Raw genomic sequence first — 27,990 nt, 5'->3', positions numbered from 1 at the left:
TGTGATAGCAGTAGAGCAACAAAGTATGGATGTTTTTTTTGTTTGTTTGTTTTTTGTTTCATGTGGCAGATTATGTGGTGACGTTGAATTTAGTATTTGGAAAACATTAGCTTAGGAAAACATCAGCTTAGGTATTTCAACTGCCCATGTTCAGCTAAATATTATGCCATTGCTTACTGCTAAGCAGCATACTTTGGTCTCTTCAGCAAATAATCAGCTTAAAAAACAATATTCTCTCAATAAATTAGAATGTCACAGAAAACTAAGTGATCTATCTTTTCTGAAAATGTATAATGATTGTGGTTTACATCTAATGGAAAAGTGGAGATTCCAGTAAATTCTAATATGACATTAGCCTGGCCTTCCTATGCAGTACCACTCGATTCTTACCACTCGATTCTCATCTCTCGTCACTGCTTCAGCTGGGATTTCTGCCATTCACTTGGATTCCTCTGTAGAATTTCAAACAAGCCAATCGGCAAACAGAAGGAGAAGTTGTGAATGATGACGTCGATTTTCTGTGCCGTTTTTGAACTGTAGTCTGTCTGTAGTTTCAGCAGTGGCTGCAGAGGAAGTAAACAAAGTCGTTGAGTCCGTTTCGACCACGCCTCCAAATATCAAATTAATGTCAACAGCGCCTTGTTCGGCTTCTTTACAGCACAGACAATTTCCAGTTAGCCCAATAGTGTCAAATTGGTGCATTACGTCATGGCTGCACATTAGCAATGGGGCAAAACTTAAAACCTCAACAGAGTCCACGGCTCCAGGAAGTAATTGTTTCTCAACAGCTGAATGTCCAGACGATCTGTAGGAAGCAAAACGTACAAGGGGGCTGGTTTTTAAACAGTTTAATATCCCATAAAACCAAATACAAAGAATGTTAATACAGAAATGTTGGGCAACTGAAAAGTATGTGCATGTGCTCAATAGAAATTCACTTTTTGGTGATGTTCTAATTTATTGAGTTGTATCCTGTGTGAGACACAAAGCAGTGACTATTGACTGCTGCTGTTCAACTATCTTCTGGTCTCATCAAGCCGACTTCATCAGTTTTTCACAGGTTAATGTCATGGGTCTCGTATATATATATATGATCAGTGAGGATCGTGTTTTTCAGTAGTGTCACATAAGGATCTGTATAATTCAGACAAACAGGTTATATAAAACCCAGCGTAGCTACAAGGGAGACAGGAAATTGCATCCTGCAGTCTGAGAGGGATTATGGGAAGAAAAAAAAAAGTAGCCTCCATTAAAGGGTGGCTGAGGTATATTTGTAATCAGGTAGCCATCTTGCTGTCTTTCCTTCTTTGTCTGTCTCTCATATAGATGTATCTTTTCCTGTTTCTACCAAACCCCCCTCTTTCTTTCTCTCTTGTCTTGTGTCGGTTTGTCTCTTTCAATGTGTGTTTCTGTGTTTGTGTGTCTCTCCCTCTGTGTGTTTTTTCTCTCTCTTTGTCTCTTTCTCTCTCTCTCTCTCTCTGTCCTCCTTGTGCCTCTGTCTTCCTCTCTGTCGCTCTCACCCTGACTTTCGCTGTCACCGCCTTCGGTGAAACCTCGACAGGAGCAGCACCCGGTAAAGTTCCTCCTCTGTACTCTCCCGCTCTGCTCCCCGCGCACAGTAACCCGATCACGTTGGCTACTCTCTCTTTCTTTCTTTGTTCTTCTGACCATTTTGTGCTCATTCTCGCCGTTTCGCTGCCACTCGCTGTCTTCCGTTGTCACCGTGAAACACGCACTCAAAAACACTTCCACGTGTTTATTTTTGTTTTTTTTGTTTTTTACACGTATGTAATTTTTTTTTTATCTTTGGGGAAAGATTCTAAGAAACGCCAGATTTTATTTAGAAAATGCTCAATTTGAAGTCTATCAAGAAATATGTGGTCAATTGTTACCGTACATATCTAGCCATACATATTACAGAATTAGTGAATACATGTAATAGCAGAATAAATTATGAGAAAGATCTAACTTCAGAGAAGCATATACTTATACTCAGCTCTTTAAAGAACATTGGTACAAAACACAGAGAACCGAATGTGTTGGTTTGAAATTGAGCTTTCAGTTTGGCAGACATGTGATGTGATCTGTCTGTTTCCCTTATTTGGATAAAATTATGATGCATTTATGAGCAAAATTGGCTCCAAATTGACTAAATGTCCAGGGCAAGAAAAGCTTAACAGGTTCCGTAAACAATTTGATCAACATTCCAGAGCGCTTTATGCAGCTCAGTATCATTTTTAGCTAGTTGGCATTCAGATGTTTGGTTTCAGAAACCCAAACTTGAGGGACCGCAAATTTGATTAGGCTTTTAAGAACTATTTTTATTTGTATTTATTTATTTATTTATTTATTTTTGCCAAACGTTACTTTAAAAATTTAAAATATCAAATCCATTCATGCTAAGATCTCATAAAAAAAATAAAATTATATACATGCAGCTCTGGAAAAAATTAAGAGCCCCCTGCATTGAACCCCAGTGAAAACCTCCTGGTTGTTCCACCAAATATTGATTTCTGAACTCTTCCTGAGTTAAAATGTTAGTATTGTTGTTTCTAAATTAATCAAATGAATTGTTTAGGTCTGAGAGCACTGCATCTTTTTTGTTATTTTGAGCATTTCTCATTTTCTGCAAATAAATAATAAATTTTTGCTTGGAATTTCAGAGACATGTCAGTAGTTCATAGAATAAAAGAACAATGTTCATTTTACTCAATCATATACTGATAAAATGTAAAATCGGAGAACTGAGCATTTTGCTGTGGTCTTACTTTTTTCCAGAGCTGTGTATATGTGAGGGAGCGATAGAACAAGGATGCAGCCATTTCTGACACCTTTGACCTTCCGGGGCTTTACGCTAACACTCTAAAGCTGCTTTCATAGAGAGACCTCCATGCTGCTCAGATTTAAATGAGGAACGCCTATTGATTGTTGTCTGAGTCGCTCGTTGGCGGACACACAAACACCCACACGGAGACACTTAAAAGCTGCCAAGACTCCGACTCAATCAATCAGCGCTAAATTGAGCTGTCGTTAATTTTCTGTCGCAGGAACGGAGTTCATAGTTTAAGAGGGAGCCATGATAGATCGCCCGTCTTTAAGCCCAGACTTGGCAGGTGTCCACGTCCCTCTACTTTTTTTTTTTCTTCAGAATGACCCGTCCACTTACTGTAAATATTAAGTGTTTCATTTATTACCTTTATACTTTTTTTTTACCCCCTTTCAGGAAATTGGCTAATATGCGAAGCGTTAATGTTGTCGGCTTAACTTTTAATAATTTATTTCTGCTCCTTTTTGCGACCCGTTTATTTGCTTTTCTTCATGGGATAACGTTTTGTGTTCATCACCGGTCCAAATATTCTTGCATAGCCTCCATTTCCAGACGTTTATTTTAGCCTCTTTTTTTTTCACAGAAGCGCATTGATAAGTGAGATTTCTGAAATCTTAGAGGAGAAAACAAAAAAAAGTCACTGTAAGCTATGTGAAGAAAAAACATGTTGACATGCGTCTCTGTGGAGATAATCGTAGGATTATGCTTAAGTAATCCTAGCGGTGCGACATTCGCAGGGCCGACTTCACATTTTCACATCCAGAAATGTTCACTTCTTTCGAAGAGTCGAACAGCGTGCCACCGAAAAAGAAAGAAAGAGGTTTGGCCGGGCACTCTGCCGGGGAGTTGCCTGTCGCTGTGCAATGAGTGATTGCGTACTTTACGCTGATGAAAACCGTATTAAACAGTGATGATGATGGTGGTGCTTCTTGATGTCCATGAAACCAAGAGGTCAGACAAACGTATTGTGTTCTCTCCTCGCTGGTTTCATGTTTGACTTGTTTATTTTTCTGCAAAAAAATAAAACACAAAAACAGCAAAGATTGCCCACACAAATTAAATGTGTCGTCATGTGTTATATTTTAAATGAAAGTAAAGAGGGTGTGGTGAGAGCCCTTTGTGACTCATCTGTGCAATGAAGCCTCTGTTCTGCCGTCTAACATTTCAGTTTTGCTATTTTTGTTCCATGCTCAAACACTAGGGGGAGCAGCAAAGGCAAAGACATCAGTACAATCAAATCTCTGCGTGTGCTGAGGGTGCTGCGTCCCCTGAAGACCATCAAGCGTCTCCCCAAGTTAAAGGTAGAATTTAAAAAGCTGTGCTGATTTGTCTTATTTCAGGATCTTTACATGTGAAGTTGTTTGATTCTTGTCTTGTTCAAAAAGTCCTAAAACCCCAAATAAGTAGCATTGATTGTTTAAAAGGAAAGTATTCTTTGATTTCCAGTCAAAGAGTGTGATTTTATAGCACAATCAAGTAACTGTGTTGACTTCAGTTGTTCTAAAATTGCTACATATGTCAAATTTGACTTTGTAATTTAACACCTCTAATTGGGCCTCTGTCTCTTTAAGAAAAGTTTGTTCTTTCTGAAGCTCCACCTTCAGAAAGTCATCACAACATGCCTCCTCTATTAACCCTTTAACAATGTTTTTACCAGCATTTCGCTGAGAATTAGCTCGTACAATGAGCTCGGCAAATTCAACATGTGTTTGCTAATTGCTGCTGGCTAGTCTGGAGGAGCTGAGTGGAGGAGGGCTGCTCTGTAAGGGGGAAGCTCAAAAACTGCAGCTCCAAGGATGAGCAAGGCGTGGCTAGGTCCAACTAAGCGTTTTGCACAGCTGAATGGTTGCCATGGGAGATTACATGATGCAGTGCTCAAAAAAGTCAGTTTTACATAATGCTAATCCTTTAGCATGCATGAAATCATAAGATTTTTTTTAGCTGCACTTTCAACTGACTCATATTCAAAACGAATTGTGTAAAATTGCATTTGAATTTTTTTTTTTTTTTAGTTTTTACTTTTGTCTGTTAAAAATATAAATAAAGCAACACTAGATTCTGACTTTTGTGATTTATTTTTAATTTTACTATTGTTATTATTTATTTTTCTTTATCTAAAAACATGCTCCTGTGTGCTTTAAAACATACCAGCAGGATGAGGGGGAATTTGGTTTTAATTTAGTTTTCATTAATCTGCAACTTTAGTAACTTTCCCACATGGCAACCCAATGTTGGACACCAAAGGAGAAAAAAAACCCTCCTTGCTGTCTTTTCATGCTGCTACAGCATCTGTGCAGAAAATGAGCTCTTGCAAACACAGCAAAGACGACTGCCAGGTCAGACATGAGCTCTAAGCAGAAGAAGGCATGGAGCCGCTGTACATTAGAGGGTGGCAGCCTGCACAGTATTCAGGAAGGAAAAAGATTAAACCAAACAATATCTGGATGAAAAAGTTAAATCTGACACAGTCATAAAATTTGCTGTAATTTGTGTTTTGCCGTCGTCCAGGAGGAGTGAATGCTGTGGTGACTCAATTCAATCTGCTGGATTTCTTTAGATGGAAAATGTTTTAAACTAATTTGAATAATTAATTCAACTGATAATTGGGATCAATTAGTACACGTGGTTGAATTTGCAAATTCCTTGAGATAAAAATGGAGCTGCATAGATAAACTGAATTGGATTGAATACTCAGTGGATAGTTTTCGGATACGTCTCTAAATATTAGAGTTGTACAGATCATGAATTCATGTTGCCAATAATGATTTCATTTGATTTCAGATTCTTCCTACTTCATATAAATACTGATTAAATCCTTTTTTCCAACTTTTTTTCTAATGAAAAGATTTCAATGTTTATTTTTAATTAAAACAGTTAATTTCCTCTAAGGTAAGGTAATTTTATTTATATAGCACATTTTCAGCAACAAGGCAATTCAAAGTAAACTAAAAACAGCTCAATTTTCCAGAGTCGTTTCTGTTTGCAGAAAATATAAAAAAAATATTTTCAGAGTGAAAATATGCAAATATGGTAAAATATTTAATGTTATGGGACATTATTTAAAATATAAATGAATAATAGAATTACATCATATATTCACACTCCCAAAAATTAAATGTGCATCATATTAATATTTTGTAATAATAACAATAATAATTATTATTAATATTATTATTATTAATGATAATTAATAATAATAATTATTATTATTATTATTGTTAATATTGTTATTATAACTAGATAAATAAATACATATACAAAATGGGGGGAAGGTTTGAGAAAAAAGCAAAAAACATAATTAAATGAAAAAGGAAACTAATAAAATTAAATTTCAAATAAAATGTTAAATGATAAAAATTTATTTGTTACACAGCATAATCAAAAAGTTGGCAGCATTCTGATCTTATATTTTGTAATATTTAGCACCTTTTTGAAGCCGTTTACGTATTTCTAAATTTATTGCCAATTTTGGCGGGATTACTCCTCCATATGTTTTATCAAGAGAATAAGAGTTTTTATTATTACATTTAATATCATTACTACCTCTGTAGCATTACAACAACTTCCTCTTCTTGTTGTGTGATCTTGCAGGCAGTGTTTGACTGCGTGGTGAACTCCCTGAAGAATGTGTTGAACATTTTGATCGTCTACATGCTCTTCATGTTCATCTTCGCCGTTGTGGCTGTGCAGCTGTTCAAGGGTCGCTTCTTCTACTGCACAGACGAATCCAAGGAGTTTGCGCGGGACTGCAGGTGAGTCAGGAAACAACAAATCAAGTATCAGAGCACTTTGCTTTTGTCCATGTTGCTCGTCTTACTGTAAAGTTACAACAAACTGAGTCTTTTGGTTGTCATTTTCCGATTAGTGGATTTGTTCTACTGTTGTAGACATTTGAAGGATTTATAAAAATGAAGCCGTGTATTACCAGTTGTTTAGTTGTTCGTGTGCTGCCACCTAGTGGCAGTCGCTTGGTATTTCTGGGTCATGCTTTTGATTAAAAACATCCAAATATTTGCTGGAATTTGTTGTTCTTTGCAGGGGCGAATATTTAGTCTATGAAAAAGACGAGGTGAAAGCCGAGAAGCGGGAATGGAAGAAGTACGATTTTCACTACGACAACGTGGCTTGGGCCTTGCTCACCCTCTTCACCGTCTCCACCGGAGAGGGGTGGCCACAGTGAGTGGACAGTTCACACTTACCACAGGAAAACAAAAAAACAATAAATAAAAAAAAACCTTTAAAACTGTTTATGATGAAGCTGATTGGACTCAGGATGATGTTTAAAAGCAGCACGGAGACTATTTACTTTTTTTCCTTCAAGAATGATGAAATATATGTTGCTTTTGCTTACTGTGTTTTTCTCTGGATAAGAATAAAGCTGTATTCTTTTTATACACATATTGTTATGCTTTTTAAGATAATCACTATTTTGCATCAGCTATGTATAATTGGATGATTTAATGATAAATATTGGATCAATTCTAATAAATAATTAAGTTGTGGTGAAGTAACAGCTTGACAAATTCTCAGTAATTTATAAATAAATGATTGAACTGAAGCTATTTTCTCTATAAAGTGCCTTAAGACATTTGTTGTTGGCGCTACACAATCAGACTGAATTGAATAAGGAAGTTTGATAAGTCATTCGCACAAAACGTGTGTCCATTTTTTAGTCGTGATCGAGCCTCTGATGTGAAAGCAAAACCAGTTGAACGCGAGACTACTTTTATTTTGAAAAGAAGAAAGCATTTTTAGAGGCTGCGGTTCAAAAAGTTGACCTCGAGGAGCGAAAATCATAAATGTTTGGATAAAACAAAACGTGATCCGATTGCTGGGTGTTACAATTGCAAACAACATGGGGGGGGGTTTAAATCAGTTTCTCACCTTGTTATGTAATAAAAAAATTTTTTGTCTAATTAATCTTTTTGACTTCTCCTCTTGCAGAGTGTTAAAGCACTCAGTGGACTCTACTTATGAGGATCAGGGCCCAAGCCCGGGATACAGGATGGAAATGTCCATCTTTTACGTGGTGTACTTCGTTGTCTTCCCTTTCTTCTTTGTCAACATCTTCGTGGCTCTCATCATCATCACCTTCCAGGAGCAAGGGGACAAGATGATGGAGGACTACAGCTTAGAAAAGAACGAAGTGAGGGAACGATCCGGAAGCTTTTCTACACTTATCAGATGTATTTGTTCTGATGTTCTGTTGGGTTTGTTTTTTTTATCTTTCTTCAGAGAGCCTGTATAGATTTCGCCATTAACGCCAGGCCTCTGACTCGCCACATGCCAAAGAACAAACTGAGCTTCCAGTATCGCATGTGGCATTTTGTAGTGTCGCCTCCCTTCGAGTACAGCATCATGGCTCTGATTGCACTCAACACGATCGTCCTCATGATGAAGGTATGGAAACGGAAAAGGTTACGCCATCTTATCCTCGAGGAGCACAAAACTTTATCACGAATCTCTCCGGTTCTTTTTCTGTCTTTCTTTGTTTTTTGTGTGTGTGTGTCTACAGTATCACAGTGATGAACCAGACAAAGTTCCTGTAGCTTACGATAATGCGCTGAAGTACCTGAACATTGTGTTCACCACCTTCTTCTTCATGGAATCTATCCTGAAAATCATTGCTTTTGGTCCCTTGGTAAGTCCTATCACATGCACGCGCGCGCACACACACACGCACGCACGCACACACACACACGTTTGCGTGGCTATCTTTGTGGGGACTTTCCATTCACTTCCATTTGTTTCTACAGCCTAAACCTTACCCTTAACCTAACCATTACATACCTAACCATAACCCTAACCAAAACTCAATTCACACCTTAGTCCTAAATCTGACCGCTGACCCATAAACAGCGTTTCCCCTTGTGGGGACCAGGTTTCGGTCCCCACAAGGGGCAGTGGGTCCCCACAATGTAGTGTCAGGAAAATGGTCCCCACAAGGTATTACAAACAAACGCACATACACACACATGCACACTGTCCGTTTATCTAGGGTGAACCTCTCTATGCATTCCTGTGTTTCAGACCATTTTTCATTCATAAAGCGGGATATTTTAGAAGACAAACCTAGAGCTGGTTTTTTTCTGTTGCCGTTTAACTTGTCCCATCGTTGTGGACGCCTTCCCACTCTTCTGTCTTTCAGAATTACTTCAGAGACGCCTGGAACGTGTTTGATTTTGTCTCAGTCATTGGGAGCATTACTGACATATTGGTAACAGAGATTTGGGTAAGTGTTGTGGCTTGATTGTCCAATAGCACACTTATGGATGTGAAGGTAAAAGCTGAAGTGTTTCTAAAAGAAACATAAACAAACAAACAAACAAACAAACAAACAAACAAACAAAAAAAGCACATAGGAAAAGCAGATTAAAATACCCACCAGTTCCAGGTGCAGAATGATTACTACTTAAAATCTTTTGCAAATCTTTGTATGTGTTGCTACCAAAAACTATCTCATTTCTGTGATGTACAATGTGAAGTGCGTAAAACAGTAGTTAAAAAAAAGAAAATGGTGAGTTCCAAACAGATTTTCACCTAGAAATTAGTATGTAAAAAAAAAAAAGCTAGCTGTGTCTCCAGGATGTCACTGTAAGATAGATCCATTAGAGCGATTTGTTTACATTTATCACCAGGTTAACAATTCCTGCAAAAGTTAGTCTAAATATAATGTTTATTTTTATGTGTTGCTCAATCTCTAATAATTTTTGTTCCAGTGTATTGATTAGCCTGTGATGTGGAATCAGAGAGAAGCTGAATGTGCTTTATTACAACCTAACTGTTGTTGCTTTTCAGTGCTTCTTTTTATACTGGCACCTATAATGATGCTGTCTTCCTCTTCTATCTCTTTACATGCTTTCTTTAACCCTATCTACTCTGTTGGCACCCTTCGCCTCCTCTACTCCTTCCTGTTCTGATATAATCCATCCAATCAAAATGCACTATGAAATCCTTCATCGTGTTATCCATCCATGCTGCACCATGCCATGTGGTGGTGGTGCTGTGATGATGATGGTGATGGTGTGTGTTTGGCCCTCCCCGCCCCCCACCCACCGCCCACTTTGGCCCCGCCCAAAACCAACCACCACCTCCTTCTTCTGAAAAAAAATAAATAAATAAATAAATATGTTTAATCCAATCACGATTTACCTCAACTTAACCAAAAACAACAACAAAAAAACTAAAACTAAAACCTCCTCACCATTCATCTGTCTACATCTTCGCACATGTAGAATCTGGTTGGTTTGTAATTTATTTTTCAAAGCTTCCTGCTGCACTGCCATTGGTCATGCGGTTCCCCGATTAATTTCTTACCCCCTGTCTCTCATGTGTTGACCCTTGACCCCCACAGCATGTGCTTTTTGGATAAGTCCTTTTAAGCTCAACTCTCAAACTGTCGAGTTGTTAATGTAAATTTTAAACTATAGACTTTATGGGGGGGAGAAAGTGTGTCAGCAGTAAATTAAATGATATCACATTAGAATCTGAGAAACTTTTAGCCCAATATGACCAAAATTGATGACCGGAAATTAAAACTGTAGTTTGAAGGTTTCAGCATCTGAAAAATTACTACAGTAATTTTGAACGACAGCCAAACTACCATTCTTAAAATAGCTATTCCTGTGAATTTACAGTGGGGACATTTTCTTTATTTTGTCAGTTACTTTTTTGTAAATTTGATAATTTTTTTGTCTTCATCCATGACTAATTACATACTAAATAATAATAAGGCCATCTGTTTATCTGGCTATAGATTAAGTTCTTAAATAATTAAAATATTTGATGTCTGCCATGCAGAAAAAGGCTGAAAGATGGTAGCATAATGCTACCCTGAACCTTTATCCCCCAAATTTGTGAACCGTGGAGCTGAGGCACACGGCTCTAGTAACAGTGTAATATCAAAAATACTAAGGGCCATTTTTGGTGCTAACTTGCACCCAGAGGAAATTGGCCCCAGCAAAAAGTTCCTAAGGTGAGAACATGGCTTAAAATGTACCCAACAAGACTCACTTAAAAAAGAATGTGGTCTAATTGGTTTAATTTAGTGATTAAAACCCTTTTTATGCTTTAAATTTGAATGAGTGATTTTCAGTATACTGGGGGATCTCAGTAGCATTTGCACAGACATTCAATAAATTAGAATATTATCAAAAGGTCAGTTTATTTCAGGAACCTTATCACTAATTACTTCACCCATAACTGCCCACTAAAGCTTGTTGATGCATTTTATATACATCTCCAGGATTGTATTGAAAAAATATTTTGCTGCTACTAAGTAGTTGAAATTACACATTATTTTGCAAATACATATAGTTAATGGTGTTTTTTTAACAGTAACAGTAAGAAATTATAATATTATTGGAAAGTTTATTTATTTCTGCAAATCTCACTAAATGAAACACATCATATAGATAGATGGATGTTCGAAAGCCCTTATTTCTGTTATGATTTTCCTCTTACAGTTAATCCAAACATGGCATCTAAAGTTATAATATTACTGTAGAGCAATAAAAAAAAAATCTAATTTTTTCATACAGAAATGTAGCCTTAATGAAAAATATGTTGAATGAAGGTTGACCGTTTACAAAAGGATGTTTTAATCTGACCAGTGAGCCTCATCAGAACGCATATTCAAATTTATTGAATGTAACCTTAGCTAACAAAGCCTACCAGGCAAAGTTCATCTTGTAGAATATATAAGCTTGACGGAGTGCAGCTACTGGCGCATGTTTTAAAATTTCCAATGGGCTCAGCCTTGCTGGACCTCTCTGGTCTGCATGTGGACCAGCTATCATTAAGTATGCTGCCATGCCAGGTTCATGCTTACACTGAGGTTGCATGTTAATCCCTCCATCTTCCCTTCCTTCTTCTCCCCTCTCATGCTGGTTTTACAGCCTTGTCTGTCAACCACCAAAATGCGAAAAGCTTGACCTGAAAGTTTGGAGTGAACTGCTTGTGGCATCTTTATATTGCCGATTAGCACAATGCTAGGACAACTAGCAGGATTTGCGCAGTTTACAATTAGCATTTCTGATAGCATTTCTGTGTTGTAAAGTAGCTGTGAGATTTTTAAAAGTGCAAATATTTCCTAATGTAGCACTTTCTATCTTAAAAATTGATTCATTGGTAAAGAGAAATGTTTCTGTTCTACATTTAGCCTCTTGCTATCTGTTAAGTGCTGACATGTAACATTTTGTTGTTGCTGTTAAAGCCGACATAAAAAACATATAGGTTCCTTTCTAGAAGCTTCTTTGTAATTCCTCTAACAACATTTTATTAACCAGAATGATACAGAAATAGCTAACAGAGTCTTCTTCACTCAGTGACCACTTCCACACAGAAGCATGGTGCATTTTCTGATGTGTAGGTTTTATATTGTCTGGATCAACAATCAAGTGGGTTCTTTTCACCTCTCTAGTGTTTCTTTTTTTCTTAAATTTGTTTCTGTATAATAACTAAGCAGAACAATTATTACAGTAACATAGATATGTTTAAAGCATTAAAAAAATCTTTCTAAACAGAATTATGAAGTGACATAATTGGTGTCACAGGCAACCCAAACTCCAGGTCTTTGCTTTAAAAAGTATATATTTGCCCTTTGTGGGTGATTGTGTGCGTGTGTGTGTGCGTGCGCGCGTGTGTGTGTGTGTGTGTGTTTGTGTGTGTGTGTGTGTGTATGTGTGTGTGTGTGTGTGTGTGCGTGCGCGTGTGTGTGTGTGTGTGTGTGTGTGCGTGTGTACATGCATGTGGTTGACAGGCAAAGTTCTCCAGTCTGTATGTAGCCTGCTTGCATCAGCGATCAGTGCATTTGATTATAAAAAAAATGCTGTATAAGATTGGATGATGACCATAAAATTCTTTGAATTAGAAATCACTTTCTTTTCTTTCTCACTTTTTATTAATTTATTAATTTATTTATATTTTGTTCCCCCCTCTCTATCATTTTCACTTATATCTCAGTACCGATATGTTTGAGGTTCGATGAGTTTTATTAGTTTTTGATTTCTCCTCTTTGGTCTTCTCTTTCTTCCACTGTTTATTTTGTCTTTTCTTTTTGGTTGTTGTTGCTGTTAAGTTCCTTCATTATCGTAGTGGATGTTTGTGAAGATGCTGTCGCTTTGTGACGCTGACAACATGCCGTGTTTGTGCCGCAGAACAATGCCATCAACTTGAGCTTCCTGAGGCTTTTCAGGGCAGCTCGCCTCATTAAGCTCCTCAGACAGGGGGAAACCATCCGGATCTTATTGTGGACGTTTGTCCAGTCCTTCAAGGTATTTAAGAATTTAAAAAATAAATAAATAAATAAGATTAGAAAATATGAAAGATGAACCTAACAAATATCTCTCATTCCTGCTGTGGTAGGCTCTGCCGTATGTGTGTCTGCTCATAGCCATGCTCTTCTTCATCTACGCCATTATTGGCATGCAGGTAAGTTCTGCTAACATATACTTTTTTTTCTGCCCCACTATATTAAGAAAACTCTTTACCTGCTATTGAGGAAGCTTCAAAAGTCCAATTTTTTATTTTATCTTTTAAGAGATTTTTAGTCAGAATGTGGGAATCCTTTAGTAAGGACATATTGGACTTAAATGTCATGTATATTTAAAAATGTATTAATGCATAAAGTACTATTCACATTGTTTTTATGTCCAGTAAATCTGTGATTACCTGCGAAACCCCAAATTGTCTTTTGGCTAATGTCAGATAATCAATACACATCAGTTTGTGACTTTTGGCTGCTTCCTTTAATAACCGGGCTTATATTAACCCTCTCATTTCTTGCTAGCAAAGCACAAAAATTACCCAAGAAAATTATAGTTCTTCTTTGTGTAATTCACATGTTGTCCTATTGCCTTTGTCATTTTATAGCAAAAATAACAACTTTAGGTTAAAAAAAAAACCTTTGTCAGGGTCTGAATGCCATCTAGTTTAGTTGTTTCTTATATCTTTTAGGATGACAGCCTTTCTCCTGATAACATGTTAGCAACAAACCATACTTATCCAGTCTTCTCTAATTTTAAGGCCATTAAATTAAAAATGTAACACGGAAAGAGTCAAAGGTATCGCAACATTGCAATATTTGACGTTGAGGTGAATTTGGTGGAAAGAATGGGCATTAATCTTCTTTCTTTTAAAAAAAACAAACTAGTGAATAATCTCTCTGAAGAATGATGTACTTTAAATGGTTTGGAAGTTTTCTCATGACAATTCACAGGTTAATAGCTATCATATTGTTTGCACTGATGTATTTTGGGGTTTTTTGGCTTTGTATTTTCACACCGCTGAATCTCCTGTTTTCCATTTGCTCATGCTTGCTGAAGCTCAAATAATCAAACTTATTTAATTGGCAGCTCCCTCTGGTACTTCCTCTCTGCAATCATGTGGAAACAGCAAGTGCATGAACATGTAATGCCTGTTAATGTGGCATTAATAGACATTATTGTTTTCTTTTTTTTATTGCGATTTTGTTTAGTTGTTTGGAAACATAGCTCTAGACGAGGACGAAGAGGATGCCATCGACGAGCATAACAACTTCAGAACATTCATTATGGCCCTAATGCTGCTGTTCAGGTGAGATGTTTCTGTTTGCTGTTTGTTTGTCTTCATATGTTGATAAGTAATATAAAATGTGATTATAGTGATATTACAAGGACATCTCAATAAATTAGAAGATCATGTCTTACAGTTGTTGTTTTTTCGTTTATCTTATTAAATATTCAAATTTCCCAAGAAACTGAGTTTTGGGTTTTAGTCAGAGGGTTCGTCATAATCATCAGTTCTGCCCAAAAATAAATCAATTCTCAAATTGAATTATTGAATTATTGAAATGAGTTGACATACCAGTGATATTCATTTTATTGAGATGCAGTCTATAAAATATTAGCGTTTTATGAAAGTGGTGTCTTTCCGTTTCTGTGCAGGAGTGCTACGGGTGAGGCGTGGCATGAAATCATGCTGGCATGCCTGGGAGAGAAGAAATGCGACCCGGAGTCAGGAAATACCGGGAAGGAGTGTGGCAGCACCTTCGCCTACACCTACTTTGTCTCCTTTATTTTCCTCTGCTCCTTCCTGGTGAGGAATCGTTGGACTGATTGTTAAATCGAACCCGTCAAAACCTCACACAGACATTTCCTTCTTCCTCTCTCCCAGATGCTGAATCTCTTCGTGGCCGTCATCATGGACAACTTTGAGTACCTCACCAGAGACTCGTCCATCCTGGGGCCGCACCACTTGGACGAATACGTAAGGATATGGGCCGAGTACGACCCAGCCGCCTGGTGAGTGGCCACCAATCTTTCTCACGCAGTCACACTCCACTGTTCTTTATCTGCTGCACCGATATTTGTCTGCTCTCCTCACCGCTGACGTTTTCCTCCCATCCCAAAAATGGGATAAGAGCCCGTGGCAGACGTGGGATGATGAAACGCCGTGTCGACGCAGTCTGAGCAAAAGTGTTTTCCAGGCTAAACAATGACTTTTTTTTTTAGCTTCTCTGATTTCTTTTTTATTTTTAATATAATGTTGTATGCCAATGACATAAATGTTACCCACCCCTTTTTGCCTTTTCCTTATTTTGTGTTTGCGATTTTTTTTTTCAGTGAGTAAGAGCTCTTTTCTGCTTTATATTTTGTTATTCCTCTTTTTTTTCTCGTCCACTTCTTTTTTTCTTTTTTTTTTCTGTTGGTTTTTTTTTTGTTTGGATTTTGTATGCTCCCTCACCTAACTCCCCTCCTTGTATTTTTCTTGCAGCGGGCGCATACATTATAAGGATATGTACAGTTTATTGCGAGTTATCTCCCCTCCTCTGGGCCTTGGCAAGAAATGCCCACATAGGGTGGCCTGCAAGGTTTGGACCAAACCCATAAAGCACAAACTTAAACGCAACCTGCTCGCCTTTTAAGAAACTGGAATGAATGTTGCTCTTTATCACTTTTAAGACAAGTTCTTTCGTAGTTTGTTTGTTTGTTTTTTTTTCTCTTTTTTTTTAATTATTTCCATTGGTTTGACTTTTTTGTTCGGGTTTGCATTTTCCAGTTGTTTTGAATTCATTTCACCTCTGAATCATTAATCTTTTTTTCGTTGTTGTTTTGGGAGGGGGTCTGTTGTTTATGCATTCTGACATGATGATGAGAATGTTTGGGACAATGCAGAAATGCACACACACTCTCTTGCATACGATCACAAACACACTGATAATGGTGTGTGAAGCATGAAGTGGTACACTGCACTTGCTAATGTCTTTTGATTGAACACTGGGGGAGGGAAAAATGACACTTATTGTCCTCATTTTCATTTTTTGTAAATTTGTTAGCAGTAGATTTTAGATTTCAGTCAGTCAGTGTCTTTTCTTTCTGCTTGCTGTCTAATTTTTGCCTGGGCAGAAAATGGTTGAGCAATGTGCATTGAGCTGTTTGACTCGGGGAGTGGGTTAGGGAGACAGGATTCTCATAGAGGCACATGCAGAAAAGGTTTGGTCTTGGTACTCTGACCTTTTAACTAAGGCTACCTTATGGTTTTCTTGATCTTCCAGAATGTTCAAATGTCACTTCATTTAATTTAATTTTGATCATTTCAGCATGAAAACAATCATAATCATATATATTTGAGCGGTTTCTGCACCTCTACCAGGAGTTTCAGCATTTTCTGTCAAACGGAAAACAGGTGAGCAGTGTTCAGTTACGATTGTGCCGTTTTGCATATTTGGTGAGCGATTGAAGAAATCATTCACACAAGTTTCTGCCGTTTACATGTCACTCTAAGAACATGTAGTGTTCTTAGTGTGTTCTTAGCTCGTCATCAACTGAAGTCGTCTTAATGACGAGCAGTTCAACTATTTTAAAGAAATGTAAACCCAGTCAGCCGCTGCTGGTTAATTTATCCAATCATCACTAAACAGAATGCCAGGACAAATACATTTTGCACGAAAAAACGTACATTTCAAGCAAACTGCGTGTGCAGTTTGGAAGTGTGTGTGCCAAAAGTACAACATGAGGCTAATTGGAGCACTGTTGGAACTACGTGAGCGTCACTTGCGTTATTGGCATGAGGCCGCCATGATGGCCGCCACTCCTTCGAATTCTGATCATACCTGTCAAGTTTTGGACTTGAGAATACGGGAAATCATTATCCGTACCCTGCTGCCATTGGAAGGGGAGGGTTCAGACGAAACCATCTTCTACTTTGATATAAATACATAAACAAACCTTTATGCAACCTTTCGTAATTAAATGTTGAGTAATTATGCTCAAATTTGCATAAATATTAGCTCATACCCTGCAGAAATCTAAGGATATTATGTTTCCAATCTCTGAAGCCTATTTCTTGAAATGCAAAATCAATCTACACAAGTAGAAGTAGCAATACATTTTTGCTCAAGCTAAACAAAAAAATTACAGTTCAGTAAAACTACTCATATAAGTGCATTTTCCCCCAAAACGTCACTCAAGTAAATGTAACCAGTACTACCCACTTTTGAACATAGATAACAAAATGAGCAGCCTGTTCATGTTAACAAGCTTAACATGATGTCAAGGCATCAGCTGGTCATCATGTAGCTCACATTATGTGCATCCAACAGCATTACTCAACTCACTCTGTTAGCTTGGGGTAAAAAAAAAACTGCAACGGTTTTGCCTTTTGCTGATTTGCTTCCATGATTTGAACACTTACCTGCACAGTAGCAGTATGTCTCCATCGGTGTAAAACCGGCACTCATGTTGCCTTTAAAGGCAGCTGAGAAAAACACGTTGCGACATGTTAATAATGGATTAAGCAGTTGTTACGGCTGAAAATGTTCCGGTTGGGGAGCAGGGTTGGATGGCGACGTACTAACACAGAAAATTTACGGAAAAATACTTATATGGTAGCACAACGGGGCAGAGGGGTAAAATACAGAGGCTTCCCGGCCAAAAACGGAGCCTTGACAGGTATGTCCTTGATGACTGAGCCAAGCTGGCGCCACCTTATAGATCAACTTCACCTGCTGCTACCAGGCTCTTCTGCACAACAGCCATGACTCCGGTAATAAGCTGCCGACATGACCTCACCACAGATGTTTGGCGCATGCTCAAAAGCTCTTACAGTCACAGTGCAGCATGAGAAACGGTGAGTGCTATTGTATTTTTCGCCCACCCCACAGGACTTCCTTTAAGATTTAGTACAGACTTTACATTTTCCTGTTTTTCATGGTGCCATCTTAGTCCATCTAAGGTTGGCCGTAAGTGTGCCCAATATGGGGCTCCTCCACATTTTCATAGTGATGGATCTTCAAAGTCATGTTGCCGTTACCGTACTGATTACACTCACAAATAACAACGGTTTATATCCACGCACACTGGAATAACAAGACCAAACCTGATCTGTTTGTATTGCTGGTTAAAGAGGCCAGAAGGAAAAGGGGGCAGGGTGTGTGTGTTACTTAGGGGAAGGATTCCAGAGGTTTTGTGTCCACCAGTAATCTCTCAGTAACGGTCTGAGCTGACAGATGTTTTTGGAAAGAATTATATATTCTGTCACTCGTAAAGCAATTATCCAATCTCCAATGTCAACAAAAGAAGCATCAGCTTGTTTTGTGACCAGTAAAGGAAGATCTTGAAGTTTTCAGCAATGATTTTGTATGAATAGCAGGGAATCTCGAAGGGATATCATTGGATTACTCTTTCTTTTTAATCAAGTCTACATCCGGGTTTTGAAGCCCTTCAGAGTTCCGTGAAGGAGCTTCTTGAACATCTGGAAGTGCAGCTGCGTTCGGAGACTCCTGGTGGACGCGCAACCTCAACACCAGACTGCATTGACTTGTCACAGTGACTCACTTCGGTTTCTGCAGTGGCGCTTTTCTTTGCCTGCTAGAAGCCCCGCTGTCAGTTCTATCCGAGCGGCGAAAGTGGGTTAAGACCATAAGAAACCGAGCAATCATTCCCTTTTCACCTCGTATAGAACGGTAACGCAACACTAACTAACTTAACATCAACTACACCTCCTTTTGAAACCCCTCCCTGCCTAATCCTGGTCTTTCTTCCCACCTTCCTTTTCCTCCCTCCACAATTCTATGAAAATACCAGACTGTAAAGGGCACATAAAACACCCTTTGTTCTCTATCGTTTTCTTTCTATCTCTTTTCTCTCGCCACTGCAACCACATTTCCACAGTGACCAAAACAATAACCTCTGTGTATTTGTCCCCCCTCCCTCCCCCCAACCCTTCCTTTCCTTTGTCGGTTTCGTTTTTTTTCCTCCTCATGTTTCCGCCCCTTAACACACCTCTGTGTGTCTCCCCTTAATACTCCCCCATTCCTTCCCTTGGTTCTAATGTTTTTTTTCTTTCATGTTCACGTCGTTTGTCTTTGTTTCGTGTGTCGTGTGTCAATGTGCGCGTGTTGAATGCATGTGCCCATGTGGCGTCTGCGTCTGTGTGTGTGTGTGTGTGTGTGTTTTGTGGCCACTCCAGCGGCCGGATCAGTTACACAGACATGTATCAGATGCTAAGACACATGTGTCCGCCGCTAGGCCTCGGGAAGAGGTGTCCCGCCCGGGTCGCCTATAAGGTAGACTCGCCCCCCACCTTACCCCTCCACCCTCCTCAGCCACCTCAACCCTCTTTATTCCTCTTTCCTTCCCCTCATTCCTTTCTTTCCGCCTTTTTCTCTCTCCCCCGAAACCCATTTCTCTCCTTACACCGCCCCATCGCTGGGGAGAACCTTTCTTTTACCAGCTGAAACATTGCTGTTCCTGTCCTCCTCCACCTCCTGATCACCCTCTCCCTCCCCTCCACTTCCTCACCCCTCCTCTCACCTCCTTCCAGTGGTGTTCTCTTCATTGTTTGTTAGTGGTGGTTGTGGTGGTGGTGGTGGTGAGCGCTGTCCTCTCTTCTCTCTCTCCGACCGCGGGGATGGAGGGATGGGCTTTTGTTGTGCAGTCAAGTGAAGTGATAGTGGAGTGGTAGTGAGTCTTCTCTTTTATTTGCTCCAGTCATGCCGCAGAAGTAAGGGAATGCAGGAGGAGTTTGCCAGTCCTTCTGCAATCTGCACACACTCGCACACACACACAAACTCTCACATATGAACAAAGAAAAACGTTATGCAATCGACAAAATGCGTATGTGACAAAAAATAAAATGGTAGTTATGGTTTTTATTACATACCATTTTATTAAAATTTTAATTCTTTAGCCTGTCTTATGAAGAACTAAATCAAGGTAGACTTTTCTCAAAAACAACCTCTAAACAAGAATTATGAATTAAATGTGGTATTTAACAACAATATTGTTTTTAACCATAAAGATTTTTTATCTTTTCTTGTAGAAAAGGAAAATTGGAAACTGACTTGTTGATGTCCATTAATATTGCTTATAGCTACAGTTTTTGCATAACAAAAGCACCAGTGAACACTTGAAAGACAATATTTCTTCTTTTTTTTTAAATAATCTGGTCATTTCTACTGTATTTAACATACAAGCAGCAGTGAAAGTGAGAATCGATAAGTGACATTCACACAGTCTGATTACCTGCTTACAAAGCAGTTACAGAAGGACCGGTAAGTGTTTCTGTCTTCAGTCTTCTGCGACTCTTATTTCTGCGGATGACACAATTGGCGGCATAAACACATGCCCACATCCACCTGTATTCATACAAATAGGATTTTACTCATGCAAAAATCATCTTAAGAATCTTTTGGCCCTAGTAGCTTCTTGGCATTTTTGATCAAGGTATGATTTTTATTTTTTTTATATTGCTTTCTATATTTGCTAATCTAAGGCAAACTTTGGCATTTTTGCTTCTTGGGGCTATGACCACCATGATAACGTTTTTTAGGTTGATCTTTTCAGCATTTAATTTGTCTTTGTCATCTTTGTCCCTGTTCTTCTGTAAAGCCATGCTCTGTCCTTATATTACTGCCATCCAGGTTCAGTAAAACAGCATGGTTAACACACAATTTAATGATTTAAGATGCTCAGTAATGAGCAGTAAATCGATTATGTTGTTTGGTTGTAAAGACATTAGGTGACATAAGATTAGACTTTGAAAATTTTAAGGAGGTAAGCACCATAAGCAAAGGTCCAAAACAGGAAACCAAAGAGAATGACAGGCATTAAAACTGGGTATGGAGGAAAAGGTGAATTCAGGAATCCAGAAGGTATAAATGCTAGGAGAATGAGGACCATGTGAGACAGGATACTGTAGTGGTGACAGCTGAGAGGGAATAAGGTATTAGAGCCAAACAAGGGAGGTTGACTAGAATTGAAGACTGACTAAATAAGCACAAGGCAACAATAGGTATCAGGGAAGCAACAAATTAACAGAACATAACAAAAGAAAGAGTGACTTAGAAAACAATAATTCACTAACACAACAATAATGTCTTAAAAGAAACTCAAAAACAAAAGTGACAGCCTTATATCAATGTCCTTTACATCAGCATGCCTATGTGGCACAGGATCTCCTGAAGGAACTCTGAAGGTTGGCCTTCAGACCGTTGAAATTTGTTTCCAGAGGCTCTGGACAACAATGTGGAAGCTATGAGATTGGTACTAAAACACTGTAGCGTGGCCCATAGATAGGCAAAGGAGTAGTTAGAAGTCAACCTCCCTGGGGAGCACAGAAAAAGTCCCAATAACCAAAAACTTGCAGAGTCCTGTTGTCTTAGACCTCATAAAAAGGAATAGTAACATTCATAGGGAAATTGTCTTCAACCCTCTTGATTGCAACTAGAACATAGAGATGGGGGTCATCTCCAACCCCCTTGGCAGAAACAGGAGGCTAAAGCTGACTCTCCTGGGTTGGCTCAAGAAGTGTATCTGGAACAGCTGATGGGCAAGGAGTGAGGGCAGAAGGCTAAGGGGACCTGAGACACAGAATCAGCTAAGTTGATTTGAGATAAGACAGAGGCTGATGTAGCTTTAAATTTGGAAGAGGTAGCCCGAGACATGAAAGAGGTTGAGGCATCTTGAGAAGAGGGAGTGACTGTTGCCTTATGATAAGGTGTGAAATGAGGATAATGCTAAGGATGTTTGAGATAAGTAGTGCAGATGAGGGACACCTAGTGTGGAGGTTGTAGGAGAGAGGCTGACTTGGATTAAGACAAGGCAGAGACTGAGGTGGTTTGAAACATGGAAGACGTTGAGGCAGCTTTAGACAAGACAGAGGCCCTTGGATTGTGAAACTGAAACCAAGGTCTCTTGAGATAATGATGGAGCTGAGGTGACTTGGGATAAGGCAGAGGAAAGTAAAGCGTGAGGAGATGCAGTCCTAGGATGTATAGCATTAAGGTTGGGCCTATGAGAGGTAGAATAGGCAACCCAACAACTGAGGATGAGTGGGCATTTGGACTCCATGAATAGAGGGGCATCTTTAAAGACTACAGGGAGCATTGGCAATCTGACACTTGGTGGCTAAAAATGCATAATTGTCTCAAGTTCTGCCAGACCATTCAAAGCTGAAGAAGTAGTATCAGCAGCTAAACCCTCAGAGATGTAAGTGTGATGCTTGCAGTGTCTGAGAAGGTAGGGGCTGAAACTTTGGTGGCGAGGCCTAAAGCTGTGACCAGGGTTAAGTTGGCAGTGGACATGATTTCTGTGGAAACTAGTTTGCTTTGCCAAGAATTATCTTAATGAGGATCAGATATTCAATATATCATTTAAGTTGAAGCAGATATATATTTCCTAAAGCTTACACTTAGTTATCAAGACCAAGTATATTTTGATGTTTACAAGGTTATTGGTGTATTCCCCATTATTTGTTTTACTGATTAAACCAAATCGACACCCTTTAGTGTCTCTGGCTTTTATTGTATCTGGATGCCAGCACTACTGTTCTTTCTCTCTCTATATTATTTATGCTAATTTAGTCCTTTAATTTCTTTCCTCCTGTTTTCCTTTACCAAAATTTGCTTTGCTGTTCCCTGTTACTCAAAAGTTGTGGGTCTTCTTTTAATTTCTGTTGCATTTTTTCAGCCTTAAATCTCTGTCTCTGTCACTCTGCTGTCTACTTCTGCAACTAATTGTCAACAATCACAGTCCAACTTCATTTCATCATCCCTTTGATCATCCAAGCTCACATTTTTCTACTGTACTCCTTCTTTGTGATCTGTCCACTGTTTTCTCTCCAGAGTGGTTAGACTGTCTCTGAAGTTGACTTCATTACATATTTTAGCCTGTACAGTTTATAATGAATACTTTTGTACAGAAAAGTTCATTTACAAGTCCTTTGAAATCAGAGGGCATCTGAAATGAGAATGGAAAGCTTCAAAGTACTGCTACTTGCAATGCCAAGTCGATATTTTTGATCTAATCCTTAGTGGACACAAGGCTTCTCCCTTGGGAACCAAAGGAACCGTAGTAACCAATTATTAGTACTTCTTGAACTGACCTCTTGACCTATGTCAATGTTGTTTTTAGTCCTTGTCTTTATCTCTTGTGGTGTTTTGTAATATTCAACCACTCTTTTTCTCTCTCTTTACACACACATACTTACACTTTCTTTTAACTCCAGATTATTAATATCTTTTTATTCTCCTTATATTATTTCAGTGTTTCCACAAGCCTTCTCTCTCCCTCTCCCTCCTCATTCTCGCCTTCCCTTTTTATCTGTAACTACATCTCATTAGCAGTCCTACATTGACAAAGTCTAGCTCTACTAACTGTCCCTATCATGCACCCCTACCCCCTCTATAATCCGCTCCCCTTATCCTAGAATGCTACTACCACAATGTCTGGTTGGTCCAAAACAAAACTAAAACAAAATAGAAAGAATACCATTCATCTTTTTTTGATGTCCCCTAAGTTTTTTCTCCTTTTAGGCAATGCCACAACTCAGATCCCTTCTAGTTCTGACACCCACTTAAGACAATGCACCCGTTTGGCATTGAGAGAGATCTTGACATGACATAAAGTGGTACCTTTGCTGTATGATTTGACTTTGACCAAAGGATCAGTGAATGTGAAACAGTAGATGCTGCAAAAAAAAACAGAAAAAGACTAAATAGATATTTGAATCCGAAAGGTAATTCCTGTGAGTTGAGGATACTCTCTTTGCGCGGATGCACGGCTGCTTGTCATGTAACAGTTTTGATTAAAGTTGTGGGGTAGTGGGTAGGGTAGATGAGTTGGGGCTTATTGATATTGAGAGTGAAGTGAAAGCATGTTGCATGCTTTGTTTGTACTTGTGGGACGTTTACTGGGGTGTGTTGCGTGGTGTTTGCATGAAGTCTTTGCACTTTGTTGTCGCATGGCTCTGGGTTGTATCAAGGCTGTTGCCTGCTGAGCGCTGTGAATGTTGGCCGATGCCCTTTGCCTGCCACATCACCTGGCTTTGGGCATGCCCGACACTCGCACACACTCATGTACACAGGCCTGCCGCCATGTCGTGCCCTCCATCGTGAGTGCCCAACGCTCATGTTCGTAGGTAAATCCGATGGATGCCAGCTGGTCAGGATAGGTACAGCAAGCGACCCAAGCTGGCCTAGCTTGCTTTGTCCTATCTGCAGGTTTCTCCATCTGTTTTACCAAGCATAGATATGTGAAGACAGGGAACCTCCTTACAGGTAGGGGGAGCTCAATAGCAGGTGCCTTGGTTAAATGAAACCATCGCTGTCTCCTGAATCCATGTAGATCTACACCAGTGATACTTTTATTGCTCTTCGGTCAATTGGTTTTTTTGTCTCCAAAGGACTCCAATTAAGTTCTCTTAATTGCAGTCTGTGAAAATATCTGTTTTAGTGTTCAGAGAGGGTTGGGTGGGGTTTGGGTAGGGAGTTGGGCACGTTGGTGTATGTCAACTGTCATATACATATATATATAATTCTATATGTGTGTAACAACAGAAATGTGTAAATGCGCACAAGCATTCACACATATAGGGAACATGGGCACAGGTTGGGTCGGATGCCGTTTTGGCTCTGATTGTTCTTCCTTTGTGGTTTTGCAGCTCTCACAGTTGCTTAGCAGCATTGGATAGTTGTGCTGTCTCATAGAGTATCACTGGAGAAACAGGAGACACCGGGACTTACTTTTTACAAGTTTATTGAAGTTCTAGCAAGCAATTGCCCTTGCATAAAATTACCACAACTGCATAGCATCCTTAAAACATGGAACCTCAACCTTTCCTGATACAGCTGGACACTTAAGACCCAAGTTAAGATTACTGACTGGAAACTCAGTCGTTCCCGCTTCAGGAAATAAAATCTGCAACTGAAATGAATCCAGTCCAGCTATAACCGGCTGTTGTCTATGGAGCTCTCTCAACCCCGATCCCTGCCCTTTGCCCTTCCCCCAACCCTGAGACTCAGGTACACCTCACCTTAGCGAGGACATCTCCCTTTCTCATCCTCTCATCCTGACTGGTTCTCCACAGAGGCTCCTTCGCATGGATCTGCCTGTTGCCGACGACAACACAGTGCATTTTAACTCCACCCTCATGGCTCTGATCAGGACAGCACTGGATATAAAGATTGCCAAGGGTATGACTTAACATTTATCCTCCCTACTGTCTGTGCAGCTGTGCAAGTGCATCTCAATAAATCAAAAAAGTTACACTTGTATTTAACAGATTCACTACACAGTACCTCAAACAAGTTGGATACTGTGCCTCCTTACTCTTCCCCAGGATATGGGATCTTGATATTTTTTTTATATATAAATAAGTGGAAAAGTTACCTTTTTGCTGAACAGAGGAGAACCAGTGAACAGCAGTCCAGCCCAGAGTAGAACATTTGATTTTATCTCTTGTTCAGGGGGGCTTAATACAAGCAATTTGACTGTGGCAAACCCACAGACCCATTTGTAGTTGCCTTTCCAACACAAATGTGCGGCAAACTGTCAATATGCCACTAATGTCAAAATAAGACAATTTCACAATTGCCATGTCTCTGTTATATAAGAAATCCAATTAAAATCACATGAATAAGTTTGTTCAGGAAATAAGTCATAAAAAAAAACATGCCGCACCATGATCCTTCAACTACTTTCTCTTATTTTCTTCGTCGTGGTTTTGCATGTCAGGTCTTAGAGAACCAGTACATTTATAGGTATTTATAGGGGGGGGCATTCAACTTTTTGGTGGGCAAAATGAATCGTAGCTGAACATAGACAACAACACCATTAGCCTACAAGCTACTTGTTAACAAGCTTAAGGTGCTGTATTGATAGCTAGTCATCTTTTAGCTAACATTACCTGCGTCCAACAGCTTTACTCAATAGTCTGTTAGTTTGAGGGAAAAACTGTGAAAAGTTCTTTGCATTTAGTTGCCATGAATCTAACACACACCTGCGTAGCTATGCATAGCAGCAGCAGGTCTCCTTCACTGCCACACAGGTGTAAACCCAGCGCGAGCGTCATAGCTCTCATGTTGCGTTTAAAGGCGGCTCGGAAAAACAGGTTACGACATGTTAACGGAATAAACAGTGTTAACTGCTGATAAAAGTGACAGAGAACACAGATATGGGAAGTGCGGAAGCCCCTACTGTATCAAATTGACAGAGGAATAACAGAGTTGGCCATTCTAAGGTTAAAAACCCAGCGCATACAGCGTTCATGTTTTTTTTGTTGTTTTTTTTTTCATCCAGACGGCTTCTCATGCCCCCCCTGCAATGGTCCCACAGTTTGGGAACCTCTGGTGTAGGGTATAACGATGTTTGTGTTCAAAATATATCTATTATTTTATGGTCTTATGTATTCAAATAAATTTGAGCTTTTATTAGTGGTATGCTGAACTGAGCAGAAATAGATCAGTCTGTGTAAACGAATCTACATACGAGTTTGCAACATGGCGTTGCATACTCTTTCTGATACGCATGACATCAATAAGAAAATATCAAAGTTATTACGCAGGTTTGTTGCATCTGTCCTGTGGATAAGAACTCATTTTGCTTTTCCCCACCAAAACAGGAAATAGAACACACCTCTTCTTTTTTTTTTTTTTTAAACCAAAAAAGTGTTTGAAATATGTCTCCCTGCTTCTTTCGTTTTATGGAAACATAAAACGAGCATGATGAAATTACATTACCGCAAATATATGTCAGTCAAGTTACAGCATGGCTTTGAATACCGAAGGCTAATTCAAGATATGAACTGATGCCAAAATGAAAGGAACGAAGCCGTGAGCTTTGACTTTGTGGCAAAGTAAACAGATCCCACGTACTTTACATAAGTGGAGTTCATGGTTCCAGCTTCGATTGTAAAGACCCTGAATGTTTGCTTCCCTTAATGACTTGGGTGAAGAGCTATATCATGTGTTGTGAATAATTACTATATAAATTAAACTGACAACTGAACTGAATTGAAACAACTCTCAAAAAAGAAAATATTCAAGAATCAGAAAAATGCCAACTGTTGTTTTTATTTAAAAGCTTAATATTAATTTTCCCTTGCTTTATAAGAACAGCAAATGTTATAATTTTCTCTTCCTGCTTTTATTAGGACTTGAATGTGCATTGTTTCTGTGTGTATGGAAACACAGTCATGACTATGAACTTCACTTGCTAACCACACTGATCTTATATCAAACACAGCTGAATTAATTAAATAAATTCATTATTTTTATGATTTCGCATTTATTGGGATGCACTTTCTCTTAAAATAATCCAAACAATATGTGTGGCGTTGCAGTTCCTGTTGGGAAAAATCTGTTGCAGATCACATCTGTGCCTGACGTGAACTGATTGCTTCTTTCATTTTTGGGTGAATGTGTATATGTGTGAAAGGATGTGGCACATTCCTTTAGTAAAATTGTAGCATTTTGCCTCGATGTTGTGTCCTCTCTCCCCGGGTTTATGTGTTTCTTAATTTGTGCTAATCGGACGTCTGCTTGTGTATGCAAATATTCACTGTGTACGCGGACGCTCGGTCGCTGGCTCACCCAGGCGGTGCAGATAAGCACCAGATGGACGCAGAGCTGAGGAAGGAGATGATGGCTATCTGGCCAAATTTATCACAGAAGACTCTGGACCTGCTGGTTACTCCACACAAGGGTAAGTCGCAGGAAAGCAACTCACGGTGGGCATAGTGCTGTGGTGTATCTGTGTCCGATCACCGACTCACCAAGAGGGACAGCTTCTACCAGTCAGTGTCATTCACTGCTTTGCACCTCCTGATCAGATGTATCCAACATGAACGCTGGCTATTCCTGGCTCTTACCCACATGCACACATCTAACAATCAATCAGACACTG

At 39.1% G+C, this 27,990-nt stretch overlaps 1 protein-coding gene across 19 annotated transcripts in view; it reads left to right on the top strand.

Moving 5' to 3' along the window:
- The window catches only part of cacna1ab (calcium channel, voltage-dependent, P/Q type, alpha 1A subunit, b), a 146,363-nt gene that overhangs the window by 86,385 nt on the left and 31,988 nt on the right, over nt 1–27,990 (top strand). For 15 of the 19 annotated variants that reach the window (XM_081604150.1, XM_081603847.1, XM_081604254.1 and 12 more), the window contains exons 26-40: nt 4,029–4,128; nt 6,419–6,579; nt 6,866–7,003; nt 7,772–7,973; nt 8,063–8,227; nt 8,343–8,468; nt 8,976–9,059; nt 12,985–13,101; nt 13,193–13,258; nt 14,304–14,401; nt 14,752–14,902; nt 14,981–15,108; nt 15,581–15,677; nt 25,175–25,280; nt 27,682–27,789. In XM_081604150.1, coding sequence (XP_081460276.1) covers nt 4,029–4,128; nt 6,419–6,579; nt 6,866–7,003; nt 7,772–7,973; nt 8,063–8,227; nt 8,343–8,468; nt 8,976–9,059; nt 12,985–13,101; nt 13,193–13,258; nt 14,304–14,401; nt 14,752–14,902; nt 14,981–15,108; nt 15,581–15,677; nt 25,175–25,280; nt 27,682–27,789 — 1,847 coding nt within the window. Of the gene's footprint in view, nt 1–4,028; nt 4,129–6,418; nt 6,580–6,865; nt 7,004–7,771; nt 7,974–8,062; nt 8,228–8,342; nt 8,469–8,975; nt 9,060–12,984; nt 13,102–13,192; nt 13,259–14,303; nt 14,402–14,751; nt 14,903–14,980; nt 15,109–15,580; nt 15,678–19,276; nt 19,374–25,174; nt 25,281–27,681; nt 27,790–27,990 lie in introns of all 19 variants that reach the window. The other 4 variants (XM_081604287.1, XM_081603793.1, XM_081604218.1 and 1 more) reach the window with 1 other exon arrangement.

The sequence above is a fragment of the Poecilia reticulata genome, chromosome 1 (genome assembly GCF_904066995.2).
Source record: "Poecilia reticulata chromosome 1, P_reticulata-male-v2, whole genome shotgun sequence".
Lineage (NCBI taxonomy): Eukaryota > Metazoa > Chordata > Actinopteri > Cyprinodontiformes > Poeciliidae > Poecilia > Poecilia reticulata.
The sequence above is the reverse complement of the archived record's forward strand: the minus strand, read 5'-3'. Positions and strand labels throughout refer to the sequence as shown.